This window comes from Onychomys torridus, chromosome 10, assembly GCF_903995425.1.
Source record: "Onychomys torridus chromosome 10, mOncTor1.1, whole genome shotgun sequence".
Taxonomy (NCBI): domain Eukaryota; kingdom Metazoa; phylum Chordata; class Mammalia; order Rodentia; family Cricetidae; genus Onychomys; species Onychomys torridus.
Window position 1 is genome coordinate 70670514 of NC_050452.1, and position 17965 is coordinate 70688478.

At 49.4% G+C, this 17965-nt stretch overlaps 1 protein-coding gene across 1 annotated transcript in view; it reads left to right on the top strand.

Annotated features, from left to right (window-relative positions):
• The first annotated feature begins 4050 nt into the window (after positions 1-4050).
• Positions 4051-17965, top strand: part of Cplx1 (complexin 1) — a 32469-nt gene continuing 18554 nt past the window's right edge. The window contains exons 1-2 of the mRNA XM_036200957.1: positions 4051-4187; positions 5497-5599. Coding sequence (XP_036056850.1) covers positions 5569-5599 — 31 coding nt within the window. The 5' untranslated portion in view covers positions 4051-4187; positions 5497-5568. The remainder of the gene's footprint in view (positions 4188-5496; positions 5600-17965) is intronic.

Below are 17965 nucleotides of genomic sequence, written 5' to 3' on the forward strand. Positions count from 1 at the left end.
AGAGCAGGGAGGGTACCTACCTCTTAGGATCTGTCTAGGCAGGTGAATAGCCTCTCTAGATGGGGATCTGCAGAGGTTTCCAGGGAAACCAGGGTGGGGCTGGAGCAGGGCAACCCTTCCTTCCCATCCTCTGGAGCAACCTACATTGAAGGGGAGCCTAAGTGGAGCATGTATCAGGAATCTTAAATAGTCTTATTAATAAAATCAAACCTGAAGCCAGTTATTGGGGTGAATGCTGGAAGATCAGAGAAGCAGAACAAGCCACAGCTACCTCACCTCACCAGTTCCTCAGCTAATCCTGTTTCCTCAAACTGGAAGCTTCTGTGTCCTCATCCGAATGGGTCTCAGCTGAACTGCTGCTCAAAAGCCTAAAAGCTTAACCAGCTAAAAGCTTCTAGTTTCTGGTCTTCATGCCTTATATACCTTTCTGCTTTCTGCCAACACTCCCTAGGATTAAAGGCTCACTTTCTGGGGTTAAAGGCATGAGTCACCATGCTTGACTGTATCCTTGAACACACAGAGATCCAGGCAGATCTCTGCCTCTGGAATGCTAGGATTAAAGGCGTGTGCTACCACTGCCTATCCTCTATGTTTAATATTGTGGCTGTTCTGTTCTCTGACCCCAGATAAGTTTATTAGCATACACAATGTTTTGGGGAACACAATACCACCACAGGAGCAGATAAGGAGACCCTCAGAGTTGGTACAGAACACACCCAGACACCAAGTTCTCAACACAAAGGAGATTCATTACCCTGGAGGGATGGGGTGTGTGCAGAGGGGGAGGGGGCTGCTTCTGGATCAAAGACAGACAGCAGGTGTTTCTGTAAGAGTGGGTTTTTAAGGGGAAAGAGAGCAGGGGAGTCTGTGTTAGGGTGAGTTGGTAAGTCCTGATTGGATCTGTCAGCCAGTGTTGCCAAAATATGAATTTGGATTGCTGGACCTTGATGTTTTGATAGCTGGACCTTAGAGTTTTAGTCAGGCATAAGGAAGTAGCCAAAAAAGGGAATAGATCTTGAGGGCTAACTTTAGGAATGTAATCTAATGGTTTAGCAAGGGAACGAGGGAAATGGTAAGGGCAAGACCTGATAGTACCATGTTTACAATGCTCAGGCCTATTTGAGAATCCTCAGAGGAGTTTCCTGCCAACCTCAGGTGGCCGTTTCAGAACTCACACTCTGCTCTCTGATGGATGGAGCCTCTGAAGCACCTGTAAAGTGGACAAGTGAGCAAGGTGCCCTCTCCTATGTCCCAGGTCTCTTAGCCAGCATTTACCTGTGAACAAATGCATATGATATTCATGACTGACCGCTTGGTGGGAATCTGCTCCCTCCAGCAGTAGCCTCTCCATGCTGACTACCTCACCTGTCCTTCTATACATTTCCCCCTTTGCCTCTCACTGTCTGCCTCCTGCATGTCCCAACAGACAAGTCCTCTGGACCCCTGGAACTTTCACTTCCTGGACCTTCAACAGACCAGTCTTTCTCACTAGGTTCCTGGGCTCCTCTGTACAGCTAGAGATCTGTAGACTGAACTGAATTATCGGCAAGAGCTGCAATCTCTCATACCTGCTGAGCCATCTCTCCAGCCCCAATATTCCTTTTATATAGAGATATCTCAAATAAGAATATTAAAATAGTAATGAGGCAGCCAGGAGTGGTGATATATACCCTTAATTCCTGGCAGTTGGGAGGTGGAAGCAGGAGGATCTCTGTGAGTTTGAGGCCAGCCTGGTCTACTCACTCTCAGGCCATGTCTGTCCCAGGTGTGGCAAACTGGATGGCCGGTTAGGCACAGGCCTTTGGTCATGTTACCTCTTCCTATCATAGGTTCAGAAATCTAGGTAGCTTATAGCAGCCAGACTTAGCTATGGTCCACACCCCAGATGGGCAGGCAGTTATGGAGCCTTCTTCCCAGAGGTAGCACTACCCTGAGAGCTTTCTCAGGCCCAAGCAGCTGCTACCTCCCAGGGTTCCGCCACTCAAATCTGAGACTGTCATCATCCTTGCCTATTTCTATCAGCAGAGTCTGGGCATGACGTTGTTCTGTACTCTCAGGACTTAGGAGGTGGTGGCAGGAGTATAAAGGTCACCCATTGGCTAGATATAAAGTTCCATGCCAGCCTGCAACCAAAAAAGTAAATAAATAAAAACCAAAACAACACACATGCAGAATTAAACTAGGATGCTGGAGAGATGAATCAATAGTTAAGAGCACTGGCTGCACTTTCAGAGGACTCAGGTTCGATTCCTAGTGCCCACATGGTAATTCACAACTATCTGTAACTCCAGTCCCAGCACCCTCTTTTGGCCCCTATGCACATGTGGTACACAGACATGCAGACAAAATACCCGTCAGTTAAACGGGGGGGAAAAAAGCTAGGACAGAGAAACAAGGAGATAGAGATCCACAGAGACATAAAGACAGGAACACACTTATAGAGATGATAACGACACAGACAGAGGCAGACACAGGAAGACAAGAGAGAGCCAGAGAGAAACAAGAGATGAAGTACAAGTGGAAGTCCGGTAGTCCCGGGGTCCTTTGCTGTAATAACCTCAGCTGGTCTGGGGCTATGGGCTATGGATGAGGTTGGCCTGCTCTGGCTCAGGAGGTCAACCTGGGGTCTTCTGTGGGATAACTGCCAGAGAGTCAGGTCCATCTAGTGGAGTGCTGGAGACAAGAAAAGCCCATGAGAAGTGATAGGTCTGTCTTGCTCTGGCCCTTGATTTTGCTAGCTAGACTCTGAAAACACAGAAGGAGCCAGACTGGGCACATCTGTCTACAGATGACCCTATTCCACAGGGCACCAGTCCTAGGCCTGCACAAGACCTGGGTCATCAACCAGCCTTACCAGGAGGGTGAACTGAGTTGGACAGTGCCAGTAGGAAGTGCATTGGAAGACTTAACTCTTCTGTGTCCACTGTGAGTCACGCTGGCCCAACTTCCTGAATGGTCTCTTCCTTGGCATAAGCCTAAATGCAGCGTAGGCACTTTTACCAAAGGCAACAGAGCATATTGAGGGGCTCCCAGAGATCCCTCACTTCAAGGCCCTCAGGCTGCAGTGAGGGCTCGAAGGTGTGGGGCTTGGCATTTTCTCTTCCTCTTTCTACTCCATCTCCCTTTCTGGTCTCTTCTACTTTGAATCTGCCAGGTCAAAGGAACAGGAACTGATAAAAGCAAGTCAGTGATGGACTCCACCCCTGGGGTGAGTTCAAACTGCCAGGCACCTTGAAGCAGCCTTGGGATGTTGGTGAGGGAAGATTACTCATGAGGAGAGAAGTCTCCCTGAATTGGATGAAGGTCAAGATCTACCTAATCCTGAGGAATGACTCAGCCAGGTGGAACAGTAATAGTTAATACAATGGCCATCAGCCCCAGCCCTGCGAGCTAAGAGTCACTCCTGGCTAGCCAGAACTAGAACAGTTTAGGCGTCCCCGCACGCACAGTCCTTCTGAGGAGCCGATTGCCTCCCAGAAGCCCCCAGGATACGTGCAGGGATGCCAGGCCAACCTTGTGGCAGCCGGGTTCCTCTGCAGTGTTTCCTCATTGTAATCCTGGCTCCGGGGAAGGGGCGGCCTCGAGGCGGGGCTGCGGCTGTCCCGGAGGAGCCCCCGCCCAGCCGTGTCCGCAGTGACCTTCAAGCGTCCCTGACTGACTGGGGTTTCTATCCCATCAAAGCCACTTTTGGATCTGCACACTAGACAAGCTTGGTGTATGGGGCTATCCAGCGCTATCGGGGGGGGGGGGGGGGGGGGGGGGGCTCTCGGGCTCTGCTCGCTTCCTCCTGCCCTGCCAGCAAAGGAGCAGAGCCGAAGGCAACCGGGTCAGAAGCAAAACGCGGTGGGTCGATTAGGGGTGTTGACCCCAGCGCTGCGTTCTCCTTGCGTCCGCAAGCGAAGACTTCCCGAGGGTCTCCAAGCCGGTGTGCAAAGAGTAGCCCTCACCAAGGAGGGGCCCCTATGCAGCCGTCGCGTGCGCCAGGCCAGGATCTGGGGCCCGGGGGCCCGGCTGCCCCCCCCCTCCGCCGCGCCCCGCCCTCCTCGTCATGCGGGATGCGGGCGGGGGCGCCTCGGAGTGACGCGCCCTCCTCGCGGTGCCCTTCAGCCGCCGCCGCCGCAGCACAGAGCGCCACATGGACCCCGCCGGCCCCAGAGAGCGCTGCTGCTGATCGTCCGCCCAGGAAGGTAACCGGTGCCCTTGCAGCCAGTCCGGCCTCAACCGGCTCCCTCTTCTCCGTTTCCCAGCCCGGTCTTCCTCCCGACTCCTGGGCTTCCCTTCCAGGCTCCCCGCTTGCTAGCCCTGGGTCTCCTCGCCAGCTCCTGGGTTCCCTGGCTCTTTCTTGGTTCCACGTTTCTCAGCCCCGGGTTTTCCTCAAGGTGGCTCAGCCTTGAGGGCGCTGTCCAAGGCGAGGTGCTGAAGCGGCCCTTGGTTCCCTCTCCCCATGGGCATCTTTTTCTCCTTTGAGAGGCGCGCTCCGGCCGGAGGCCGCGCTCGGGCCGGGCACCTCGCCCGCCCGCAATGCAAAGGGTGCGGCGGCCGCGAGAGAACTGGACGCCTCGGTCTTTGCGGAATCTCCGCAGCGTCCTAACCTCTCTGCGGCGGGCCCTGCGGAGCCCCCATCCCCCGACTCCCGGGAGACAGAGAAGTTTAGAAGGCAATTGGCTTTGCGGCAAAAGCATCCCTGGACCTCTAGCTTCTGGGACGCTATCCTCGCCCGGCATCCCTCTATAGTTCCTTGGGGTCTCATTCCGCAAAGGGAAACCTGTGAAACATTGGATTCCCCAGCGACTAGGTTCCCTGGCAGGAAAGACCCTACCAAGAGGGATGTCTCTGCAGCTGTTGGCATTACAGAAACACCTTCCCAAATGCTGCTGGCACATTTTGGACATTCTGGCTTGGGTGATCCTACCCCATGCAGAGGCAGGTGGGGGCAATATGCCTCCACTCCTACTGGAAGACTGGGACGCTGCCATCTCTTTCTCCGATCCGGGGCCAGTTCTGCTCTGGGCCCATTTGGGGCTTCCAGAGTCTCCCTAGAGACAGAGTTGATACTAGTCAGAAGTCATAAGGACATTTCCTGAGTGGCAACATTCATGAATTTCTCTCACCAATCCTTCTCCAGAGGGACCCCTGCCCCACAGCTCCAGAACTACCAAGGAAGCTGAGCAGCCAGAACCTGGGCGCCACAGTAGAGCATTGACCTTCAAACGCCCCCTGGGCTCCGCCCCCGCTTGAGGAGGCTGGTGCCAGACTCCTATAATTGGGGGCCCCAAGTTGTGAGCTGCAGTGGCATCTAAAAGCTTCCTTCGGAAACCCCAGAAGCAGCAAGATAACTGTTGCTTTGGCTGGGCTCTGGACCCTGCCATCCTGGTCTGGGTATGGGGGCAAAGCCTCCCACACTGGATTCTCAGGGTACTGGAGAAGGGAGCAAGGAGTAGATGAGGGTCTGAGGAAAGCCTAGTCAGGGTACCTATGACCACCTGCTCTCTCTAGGCAGAGGATCCTGACCACACTTGAATGTGAGATCTGACCCCGGAGTGACTCCTGAGGAACGAAGCCATCATCATGGAGTTCGTCATGAAACAAGCCCTGGGAGGTAGGAGGGGGTCAGGGAGGGGGACACGGGGATGGGTGTGTGGACACACAGACAGGATATGCAGAGACATGTCTCCACCACTGCAGTGGCACATAAGCACATGGCTGCATGACCACTCCGACCTCACACACAGCCTCTAGAGATGTTTGCTTATCATCTGAATAAGCCCAGGGCAGTGCCCCAGCCCAGTACTTTTGAATCCCCTGGGAACTCAAGCCTTGAGATTGAAGACAAGATGTGGGAGAATGTGCTGTGTAAGATGGCCCTGTGCTCCCATGCCATGGTCCAATAAATCCCCCTGGTCATCCTCAGGCAGGTCAAGAGCTGAGCAGCGTGGATCAAGGTAGATGCCCCAAGGAAGTTTGGGAGCAGCCCTCACTGTGGCAGTTCTGGGAACAAAAGGTGCACCAGGATTGGGTTAGGAAACAAGATTGGGGTGATCACAATGGTAGCATTGGGACCTATGGGCTTCACCCAGGTAAGAGACAGTACTGTTCAAAGGACAAGAAGAGATAGCTGTGTAACCAAATCCCCATCTGCAGAGAAAATATGGCCCCTTTTGTACTATTGAGTGAAGGTAGCCCTGTCCGCACTTGGCCCAGAGCCATCTTTGTAACCATCAACAGTAGAACTAGAAGCTGGTAGAGAACGGTGGGCTGAGTTCTTGGCCAGGAGGTACTAAACAGTGAGCTGAGGGTTTGCTATCCACTTGGCCTGAATGAGTTTCAGCAGGGCAGTTTGGTTATGTCTGTCTAGAGCTGCCTGCTCTGGGTGCCCCAGCACCCTCAATGCCAAGAGCTCACCAGTTCTACTATCGGAGAGTCCTTGTTGCCTGCAGGGGAACCTCTTGACTGGTGTAGGTCTCATCTGGAATGTGTTAGGCATCCTTTACTGGTGTGGAGAAGGGAGGGGACCACTTATAGAGAGGAAGCTGGTTGGGGCCTCAGAGCCAGGAAAGAGAGAGGTCTGCAGGGATAGGCATCTCCCAGAGGGTGTCTATGACTTCACTCATATGTGATAAAAAGTAGACCCAGTGTGCTTGCCGAGAGTTCATGGCTGAGGTGGACTCAGGTTGAATCTAATTATAATGATTACATCACCAGGACAGAATTCAGGGACAAGCCAGCATCCTGCATCAGAAGGGACCTGTGTTATACTCAGACAGTCCCAGGCTGCTACAGATAATTAATTAGGTGGCTAATTCAGGACCTGAGGTGGGCTTTTAAAGAAACTGAAATATCTGATTTGGCTGTCTACATAGCTGAAATTAGCTGGGTAATTGCCAGCCTGGGTTCCCTCTTTGTTCTATGCCAGCCCAAAGTTTCTCCTGTACCAGGGACAGGGTGTGCTTCTTGGGGTGCTGTGAAAGCTGGCAGTGTGGGGGATAACCAGCAGACAGAGGGCTACAGGGTAGCAGCCACATAGTAGGCTGAACATTACCAAAACCACCCCATATTTGCTCTGCATTCATTCTGTGGAGAGAGGAATATAGCTCCCACGCTGTTTGGTGGAGTGAATAGTGACTTCCCCATCCTCACTTGATCCAGTCTTGTCATGGGCCACAAGCTCCTCTCTCTCTAGTGTATGTCACCTTTGGTGTCTTAAGTTGTGTGTGAGCAAAATGAAGCCAAACATAGATGGTTGGAAGGGAGGAATGAGTTCCAGATCAGGGTCAAAAGGCAACAAAGAGCCCAAGACACAGATCAAGCCCCGGATACAGAGAAACTGGCAGGCCAAAGGGCCAGGGAGTCCCCAGAAAGAGGTGACGACAATAAAGAGAAAAATAGCCCAGAAACAGATGTATGGCTCTTTTACTAGGCCATGTCTACTTAGGGTTTCAGGTCCAGGAACTTGTGATCTGTTGCTTCACAAGGCCCAAGACCAAAGAGGGACAGGCCTGGGATCTGGCTAGAAGTGGATGTGGTGCATGCCTTTGTCATTGCCTGGCCATTCTAGGCCCATCCCTGTCAGGAGCAGTAGCCCATACTTTGAAGCCTCATGTCAGGCCTGTAGCATTTTACTGGCATCCTCTGTTCCCTTTGGCATGTCCCTAATGCCTCCTAAGAGGCAGGTAGCATCCTAGAAATGAGACTCGGAGAAACCAAGGCTTGTGTGTGAATACCAAGGAATGGTAAGTAATGTCCCGAAATTCACAGGCTTTCAGGTCAAAGATAAGTTCACCTTGGATAGTTGTGAAGTTCTAGATAGTTTCAGGTATTTCCTATAAATGCTGTGTGGATGCCTGGATTCTGTTGTGTGTGCAGTCCCAGTGGCCCAATTGGGTTCAGTCAAGCTGAGAGGTGCTGTCCAGAAGCTCTCTATTCTAGTGCCGTCTGTTGCATCCTCTCTGGAGACCATGAGGTAACTTGGGAGCAGGACATAGCCCTTGGAGCCCCTAATGCATGAGAAAAGGAAGATTTCAGATGGAGGTCTGGTGCATCGGCTTTGGCCGGGTGGAGAAGCGTCCAGGGTATGGTTATGAAGAGACAAGCAAGCCTGGAAAGTGTGAGCAAGGAGGGTGTCCTTCCCATCCTCCGTCAGCTGTTTGGTCTGCTGCAAATGTCCAGCGTCACGTCTCACCAGTACAGCTTTCTCTATCGGTTTCTCACACCCTCCTTACCTCACTTGCCTTGCCTTGCCTTGCCATGACGTCCCCCGCCCCAGCCTGTTTATGACCTCTGCACCACTGTGCCTGTCCAGGCTGACACCAGGTACTGGGCCCTGGGATTCTTGCACCTGAAACTGATCATTGCAGGGTCTGGCCTTCTTTGCCCCTGTGTACCCTCTAGGAGTCTGAGCCAGGCATTTTTAAGACAGGACCACCACCAGCTGGCACTTGTCTTTGCTCAGTAACCACTGAGATGCCAGGAAGTGCCTGCCAGACCTGCAGCTCAGGTCCGGAGGCTGAACCACAGCTGCGGGCCCTTACTGCTCCTCCCTTATCACCCTTCTCTCACTGCCCTTTGCTCCTATGGCCGCCTCATGACTCAGACCATCCTACAGACCCGTAAAGAATGGTTTAGACAACAGTAACCTTGGCTAGAGACCTTGTCAGGACAAGCTGGGCACAGCCTATTGTCTCTCATCCTTTTCTCTCCCTGCAAGCAGATACCAAATTCCTACTCCATGACAAACAAAAGCATGACTGTGAGTACTTATGCCAGCCAGGTTGGACTGAGGGAGCATTCATTCAGGGCCAAATCATGGAAGACAGTGTCCCCTGTTGATAAACCCATTCATACCAAAAGAATATCCTCATAGCCTTGGACCCCTCCAGAACTTACCAAGATACTCCAACCCTAAATGAACCGCTGCCAGTGCTCAGTCACTGAAAGAGACAGTGATCAGCACCTCTGCTGTCACTTCTGGGTGTGACACATGTGTAGCCATCTCTGTACAGGTCTGTGACTCAAGGTTGCCTAGAATGCTTAGTGTAGGAAGCAGCAAATAGCCCAGATATATAGTTATCCTTGGAGGAGACCGGGCAGCTTGTGGGAGTGATATGCCAGGTGTGGGCTCTTACCAGCTAAATTAGATAGAAGTGGCTATTTTGGCCCAAACGATCCAAATTATTGCTTGTTTTTGCAGTATTCTCAGTGTAACACCCTATGTGCTGGTAACATGTTCTAGTCTCAGAAAAGGAATTATGTAAAGGCCTATGGGGCAATACGCACATGGATGGTAGCAAGAGACTCTTAGGACATCCTCATTATGGATCCTAAGAGCAAATCCAGAACAGCAGGGCCTCTCCACCCCTCCTCCACCTGGGCAGTTCCAGTGACCTGGGGTGACTTAGTGTGAAGAGTATCCTATGATGAACCCGCTCTGGGTCTGGCACCCTGGGGGGCTAGGTGAGGCTGACTCCACCCACTCCCACTGTCCCTGCTTTTGTCAGGATCTGGTCTCAAGAGTTCTGTGCATCGAGTTCCCCAAACTATTGCTGGTCTTGGTGGTATGGGACACAGATAGACATTCAGGGATTCCTGTATTGAGAGGACAATGCGGTTGCCACTGAGCTGGGCTGCAGGTGAAGCTCTGGAAAGGTGTCTCATGATGAAGTGCCAGATAGCCAGAAGGAGAGCAGCTGGAGTCAGGGTGGCAAAGAATTACGAGGGGGCTCAGCGATGCCATCAGGACCCGCTGCCGCCCTTGCCTTTTTGCCCATCTACACTTACCCTACTCCTCGGTTTTGAAGCGGCTCTTGCTACTCTGGTATCTCTCCTTTACCCTGGGTAGAAACTAAGCCACAGCCCTTCATCTGATTGGAAGATGTTTCTATGGAGTCTTGAGGAAGCTTTCCACTGGGCACCACCGGCTGAAGCAACTACAAAAGTGAGGGTCAGTGTAGACACATGAGCTCCAAACCAGGGTAGGGCTTGAGTGGCTAGCTCTCAGAGCTTGGCTGGGCAGTCTTGATGCCAGGCCTGCTAACCTGCTAAGCCCTTCATTGATAGAATTCCCCACTTCCTGACTTACCCAGTAGAGCAGGCAGCTAGCAAACACTTGAGGACAAAATACCCACACTCCTGTGCACTCAGAAGGCACTAGTGCAATGCACGGCAGCAGATTCAGCTTGCGTCCCATAATTCTCAGTGGCTAGAAGAACACTTGAGGGGAAACAGCTTCTCTCCCTAAACCTTGAAAGGCAGCTCTTTCCTTAGGAGAGAATACTCCTGGTTGATTAGGCTGTAGATCAACTGAAAATGCCTGAGTCCTGACCGAGATTGAAGAGGATGCTGAGCACTTCACTGATTGTCATTCGTGTTCTGACCTGTTGGTTGGCAAGAGATCTTGGCTGGCTCTCAAGGTACATTTCACAGCCCTAATGGACACTAGTTCTCAGAAACCTTTGCTAATGTTGCTCACTGCAGAACTAGCTGTGACAGGCCATCTAGTGCTGGGGGTTAACTAGAATAGGAGCTTCAGAGTAGGCACAAGTCCATGCTCATGCTGCCCGATGCTAGCTAGCCTAGCAAAGCCCAACCCAAGCTGGAAAAATCATCAAGAAAGAAGAGGCAGCTTTGCAGGCTCCTCCCTTGGCACCTCTCCCACAGGATACCCTCTTCTTTGACTCTCTTCTGTCTGCCACCAGGGGGTCTGTAGAGAGAGGTAAACACCCTGCTCTTCAGAAACCCAGAGTTCGAGATTTCCCACTATTAGCTAGGGACTTCTTGGAGCAGCCTGTGTGCCTAAAAGATCCCTGGAGGAAGGAGACTCTGGATGGAGGGCAGGAAAGTACCCAGTTGGTCTCACCATCTCTCCAGAGGCTTTTCCTAACCTGCCTTTGCTCCATATAATTTAGTTTTCTAACATTATCCTCATTTATCAGCCAGTGGTCTTAAGAATACTCAGTGGCACTGCTAAGCCAATCTTTTACCATCTCCTGGATTAAGGTGAACACCACCACTCTGTCCCTAAGGTCCCAGGGCTTCTTGTTTCATTTTTGCAGGACCAGCAGCTCAGGAGAATGAGGACAGCCCATGGTTCCATGAGAAGAGAGGTGGTCTCTGAAGCCAGGGGCACTCAGCTAGTGCTAAATGTTGGGTACTGGTGTTAAGCATTGCTCCTGGGAGTTGGTGTCCGGTGCTGGTATAGACTGAGGTCCAGAGGTGGAGGAGTAGTCAATCAAGCAGCCACTGGAGCACAGGCTCTGAGGGAGGCTGGTGCCCTGCTGTCTGCAGCAGCTGCTTCTGGCCTTTATCTCAGACTGACATTTCTGAGGTGGCTGCACCAGATATAAATGCCAGACTCTGGCTGCTAAACTAGATGGAGACTCTCCCAGGCCCCTTCCCTGGGTCCTTTCTCACTATCCCTGACCCTTGTCTTCCTCAACAGAGAACAATGGCACTGTCACCCCTGGTCCTTTGAGGAGAGCACATGGCAGAGGCAGTGGATTGGATCAGTTCCAAGTGACTGGCAGAATGACTGAGTAGAGGGCCAGGATTACAATCACATTCAAGACTGGTGGCTGGGCCATCTGCCACAGAGCCTGACTCTTTGAATTTACTAATTGGTGACTTCATCTAATCTCTGTTTCCTCTCTGTTTGTCCTTCCCCAAAAGCCAACATGAGATACTGTTGTCTGCCTGACACTTGCTCCATAGGAAAGGGTGGTAGTACCATAGCAGGCCTTTCCAGCCTCCCCAAAGGGTCTAGCCAGTAAGGCAACCATGTGAGCTCCAGCCAGCTTATGAAGGCTTATAGAACCACAGAAGGGGTTGTACAGAGGAGCAGTCATTGGTGTCTCAGGTCCCAAATCAAAGGAAGCAGTTCAGGAACCAAGTCAGTGTGTTCATTCTCTAGCCCAGGACATGGGATGTAAATGCTGGCTTCCATGACACAAGGCTAGGGACAGACCTGGAATGAAAGCTGGCCTTGGGAAGACCCTGAATCTGCTTCCCAAAGGCAAAGCTATTAGGAGCCAATGAGGCCAAATGCCTGAATATTGTGCTCAAGTAGGTGACCAGGTCAGGGCAAAGTCCAGCCCATAGATACCTTCCCAGGGCCTCTGTGCCTCTGACTTGAAGACATAGCATGGTGGAATCAGGACTTCAGAACAGATCTTTTTGTTTTTTTGTTTTTTTTCCAGACAGGGTTTCTCTGTGTAGTTTTGGTGCCTGCCCTAGTCACTCTGTAGCCCAGGCTGGCCTCAAACTCACAGAGATCCACCTGCCTCTGCCTTCCGAGTGCTGGGATTACAGGCGTGCGCCGCCACCACCACCCGGCCCCAGACCAGATCTTGAATACTCAAGAGAAACATGGGATGGGTCCACAGAAGCAGCAATAAGAGCAGAAAGCCAAGTGTCTGTGACATTAAAACATTACTCATCCCCAGTGGGCTGAGGGGTAGGAGTTGGAGACATGTTCAGCAAGCATCTCAGGCCAGAACCTTGGAGTCCTGCCTCTAAAAAAAGTTTATTCATTGACCAGAAAGGACAAAAAGTTCTGCCTTACCAGGTGCTGAATGTGCTACCCCCTCTCCTATGTACCATAGGAGTGAGGATAGGATGTATGATGAATGGACAGTCCCAGAAAGAAGCCAAGAGGGAGGAGGAAGCCCTGCTGTGGATTGGGACCCAACCAGAACTGCAGTGGCTGGAGGTCACTTTGTACAGCATCCCTAACTCGAGTTGGTCACTGCGTAGAGAAAAATGACTGCCGTGGTTTAGTTTTTGTCGCTGTGATAAACACCATGACTAAGAACAACTTAGAAATGAAAAGGTTTATTTCAGCTTGCAGTTTAGAATCCATCATTAAGGGAAATCAGGACAGAAACTGAGGCGAACACCCTGAGGAGTGCTGTTTACCAGTTTGCTCTCCGTGGATTGTTCAGCTTGTTTTCTTATAAAACCCAGAACCATCTATCTGCCCAGGGTTGGCACAACCTACAGTAAGTAGCTCTGGCCCTCCCAAAGCAGGAAAACGCCTATACAGACGTTCTTCGGCAAGTCTGAGGAAACCAGTCCTCAGCTGAAGTTCTCTCTTCCCAGGTAACTAATTCATGTCAAGTTGACAAAAACTGAAACCAGCACAATAGGTTTCATCTTTACTTTAAAACTCTAATGGATAATATGAAATCATGCCGATCATCCTCTAGATTTTGCCTAGAATTCTACTTTGATTTTTTTTCCTTGTATTTACCGATGCCATTGTCTAGCTGGCCTGGCATTCCTGTGGTTTTATTTGAAAACCTCCAGCTGAGGACATTAGACATGCCAAAGAGGATGGGGAAGGATCACCAGGCAACGTTACAGGCGACTAAGGAAGGCTGAGAGTGGAAATAGTCTTCCCAGGGAAGAGCACCAATTGGTCATCCAAAACCAATGCTCAGCCCTGAAAACATACACACAAATAACAGTATACAGACTGAACAGACTGTATTAGGAATACATATGTGTATATGAAAAAAAGGCCATGAATTTGAAAGAGAGCAGGAAGGGGTATGGGAGGACTTGAAGGGAGGAAAGGTAAAGGAGAAATGATGTAATTATATCATAATCTCAAAAATAAAAGAAATAGCTGGGCGGTGGCGCACGCCTTTAATCCCAGCACTCAGGAGGCAGAGCCAGGTGGATCTCTGTGAGTTCGAGGCCAGCCTGGGCTACCAAGTGAGTTCCAGGAAAGGCGCAAAGCTACACAGAGAAACCCTGTCTCGAAAAACAAACAAAAAAGAAATAATAAAAATCAAATGACAAAAGCCAATAAATACATGAATTAAAAACAAAACCCAGAATCACTGGAGGCAGCTTTGCCGTTGTCCCTCCAGGGCCTGATCTCTGGGCAGAGGCTGTGCCTGCAAGTGATGTCATCATCGCAGTGTACGGGACCTGACCTCTGTCACCCCAACTTTTAGAGGTACATCCTTTAGGTTTCATTATTTCATTTTAATATGGAGAATAAACGCTTTTTCAAAATCTTCTACATGCCTTGGAGGCAGAGCAGGAAGACTGCTGCCGGCCAGCCTGGTCTACCCAGCAAGTTCCAGTCCATTCAGGGATACAGTGAGAGACCCTGTCTCAAAACCAAAAACAGATAAGCAAAAGACTTTTGCAGTTCTCTGGAGCCCACATGCCCTTTAAATACATCGTTTCAGGGTCAATGAGGTGGCCCAGTGGGAAGTGGTGCTTGCTCCCAAGCCTGATGACCTGGGTTCAGTCCCTGGGTTTCCACATAGGGGAAGAAGAAAAACAACTCTCGAAAGTTATCCACTGACATCCACACCCACAATATCGCACATTCTCATGCGTAAACACACACACGCGCACACGCATGCACACGCACACGCATATACCCTGAATAAATAAACATGTAAAAACAAAACAAAATAGCTGAGTATGGTATACATGAGACCCAGTGAGAGGTAGAAGCCAGTGGATCTCTCTGAGTTCCAGGCCGACCTGATCTACATCCCAGGTTCTAGGTTAGCAAGAGCAACATAGTGAGTGACTGTCTCAAAAAATGAATAACTGCTTGATTCAGAAATCATCCAGTCCTTGCCAAGGCAACTATAGGGGTTCCATGCACTTTAAAAAATATATTTTAGTAATTTTGCATATTTACAGTTATACTTCTATGGTTTCACATGTGTACGTAGCACATAATAATTACATCATGTTCAAAAATTTCCCCACTTACTTCCCTGACCCCTCCCCAACAAAGACAAGGTCTCACTATGATGTAGTAGCCCAGGCTGGCCCAGCTCAGGATCCTTCTGCCTCCACTTCCCAGATGCAGGACTTCCCTGTGTATTTTCATTCTTTCTTATCCTTTCCTGTTTTTTTTTTTTGGTCTTTTGATCTAGATGTAGAGAGTTGAGCTAACATTCTATTTTCTTCATACACAAAAGCGTTTTTGATGTTCACATCTGATTTTGTGATACTAATAAATTTATTTCTTTAAATTTGTTTTGTTTTGTTTTGCTTTGGTTTTTCTTGTTGTTGTTTTTTTATGATTTATTTATTAGCCAGGCGGTGGTGGCACATGCCTTTAATCCCAGCACTCGGGAGGCAGATGCAGGTGGATCTCTATGAGTTCAAGGCCAGCCTGGTCTACAGAGCAAGATCCAGGACAGGCACCAAAACTACACAGAGAAACCCTGCCTCGAAAAACCCAACAACAACAACAAAAAAGATTTATTTATTATGTATAGTGTTCTTCCTGCATGTCAGAAGATGGCACCAGATCTCATTGTAGATGGCTGTGAGGGACCATGTGATTGCTGGGAATTGAACTCAGGACCTCTGGAAGAGCAGCCAGTGCTCTTAACCTCTGAGCCATCTCTCTAGCCCCTCTTTGTTTCTTTGTGAGACAAGGTCTCACTATGTAAACTTGGCTGACAAGGCTAGCCTTGAACTCAGAGATCTGTTTTCTTCTGTTTCCCAAGTGCTGGGATTAAAGACATGCACCACTACATACAGCCAATAAGTTTATTTCTTAAAAGAAAGGTATAATTTCTTATCAAAATAGTATAGAGTAACAAAACAATATAGGTAATTATGAAGAAGAAATGTGAAAAACTGACTCCTGCATATGTAGGTGCATCACATATATGCCTAGTGTCCACAGAGGCCAGAAGAGAGCATTAGATCCTCTGGAACTAAAATTACAGATGATTGTGAGCTGCCATGTGGGTACTAGGAACTGAATACAGGTCCTCTGTAAGAGCAGCCAATGATTCTAATTGCTGAGACATCTTTCTACCACCTATAAAAGACACAAATGAATAGGTAGGTACAGAAGTCTGGGAAGGGCCATAATAGGACTCTGGTCTCAGTAGTGTTGGTCACTACTCTCAATACATGAATCTGGTCTCATTTCCCTCCTGGGAGTACCCATTCACCTGTGGAGGGAGAATATTCAGGAACTCTGCATGGTAGGCTGGCTTAGGCAAACACTCAACTTGTTTAAGATACAGATGGTGTGTAGCCTAAGCTTCCAGCTTCAGAAGCAGTATCCTTTCTGACAAAGGCCTGGGGGTCACAGGCAGTGCACCGAGTCAACAGCTTCTCCAATCCAGTGTCCTTTAGATTTATGACCTGTGAAGTCAGTGACAATTTTAGCCAACCAGAGAAGACAGTGTCAATTTATGTTTCTGCAGCTACCTTCTCGGGAGGTGTCTGCAGGCCACTTCTAAGTAGACACTTACCTGGATCAGCTGTCACCTCTGGTTTTCCCTTACAACATATAGCACTGTGCTCCTAGAGAGTCATCACAAACTATAAGCTTTGCTCAGTGAGGTGCTAAACAAGACTGTGCTACATTTCTTACAAAGCCTTTGTTTTTCTGTAGTTAATGTTTCATTTTTCACTTGGTCCTTTTCTCTCCCACCAGCAGCCCTGAGCACCATGTGTTCATATGGGTGACCATGACAGATAACACTGCTAGGCTTGTTTCTCTCCTTTGAGCCTTTCCTTCTGTCTGCATTGGTAGATTCTAGACAGCTACTCAGTAAGGACACTGGGGCCTTTCTGAGAATACTGCAAGGAGATGAGGAGGTATCTTAGTTCTCCTTCATTAGAGACAGTTCAGCTGGGTATAAAATTCCAGATCTGAATGAATTTCCCGTGTACACTTGAAAGCATTTTTTGTTGTTGGTGGTGGTGGTCCAGCTTATGAAGACTTAGGTAAAGTCATATCTGTCTGCTCCCAGCCTGCTGTGCAGGCTTTTAGGGTTTCCTCTCTGGTTTCAGTACCAGGAATTCTGGGAGTTAAGAAATTTCTATGGGTCTTGTTTCATTCATCCTGCTGGTGTGATGTTCAGTTCCTGGAAATTTTTTCCTGTTGCTTCTTTGTTCTTCTTTTCCTTTTTCTTCTCTGGCACTAAAAACTCAGCCCTAAATTCCACCCTGTTTCCTTCTGTTTTGCTTGTTTGTTTTTGCTGTTCTTGTTCATTGCTATAGCTTTTATTCTGTTTTCTGGGATATTTCCAACATTTCATCTTTTAACCTTTCAACTAAGTTTTTAATCTTCTGTACTTGTACCTTTAGTTTCCAAGAGCTCTGGAGTATGGGTCACCTCACATTTGCTCAAGGGTAGTGCCAGGTTGGTATAGTTAAAGTACACAGTGGGAAGGCAGGTGCCTCTGGTTGCTGTCCACAGACTTAGCTATGTGATGTTGTATTTGGCTTCCCTGTCTTGCTGTGTCTCTAACATCCATTTAATACTTTCATTTCTGATTGGAGACTTCATGTTTTTGTTCTACTGATTGGTGTCTAGACCACACGTGTGGAACTCTGAGCTTTCCTTGGTTATGTATGGTGAGCTGGCTGGTGTGCTCCCATGACTTTATGGAACTACGATTCTTTCAGTACATGCATGACTGAGTGATAACTCTGAGGTGCATAAGGGCTCTTCTTTCAGGACTATATTAGTTATTGTTCTATTGCTGTGAAGAGACACCATGACCAAGGGAGCAGGTAGACAGAGCTCTGGAGCAGTAGCTGTGAGCTTATGTCCTTCTCCAAGTAGGAGGCAGAGGGAGACATAACTGGGAACGGCACCGGCTTTTGAAACCTCAAGCCCACCCCAGTGTCACACCTCCTCCAACACTGCCAAACTAGTGTTTCCCAAACAGTTCCCCCAGCTGGGGACCAAGTATGCAAACATGTGATCCTATGGGGCCATTCATTCACACCACCACAAGGACACAAACATTCCCTCAGCTGTGTCTGTAGCTCCACGTATCACCTGTGTCCCCAGTGTCTTGGAACTGCTTCTGTATCTGTTTTGTTTTCTTTGTTTAGCATCAAAAGTAATGGCATTTTCATGCATGCTTTGTTTTTGTTGGTCATCCTTCCTCATTGTTCTCCTCCACCCATCAATCCCCAACCTACACTGGCTTTCTTCCATGCAGTAACCTTTTTGCTT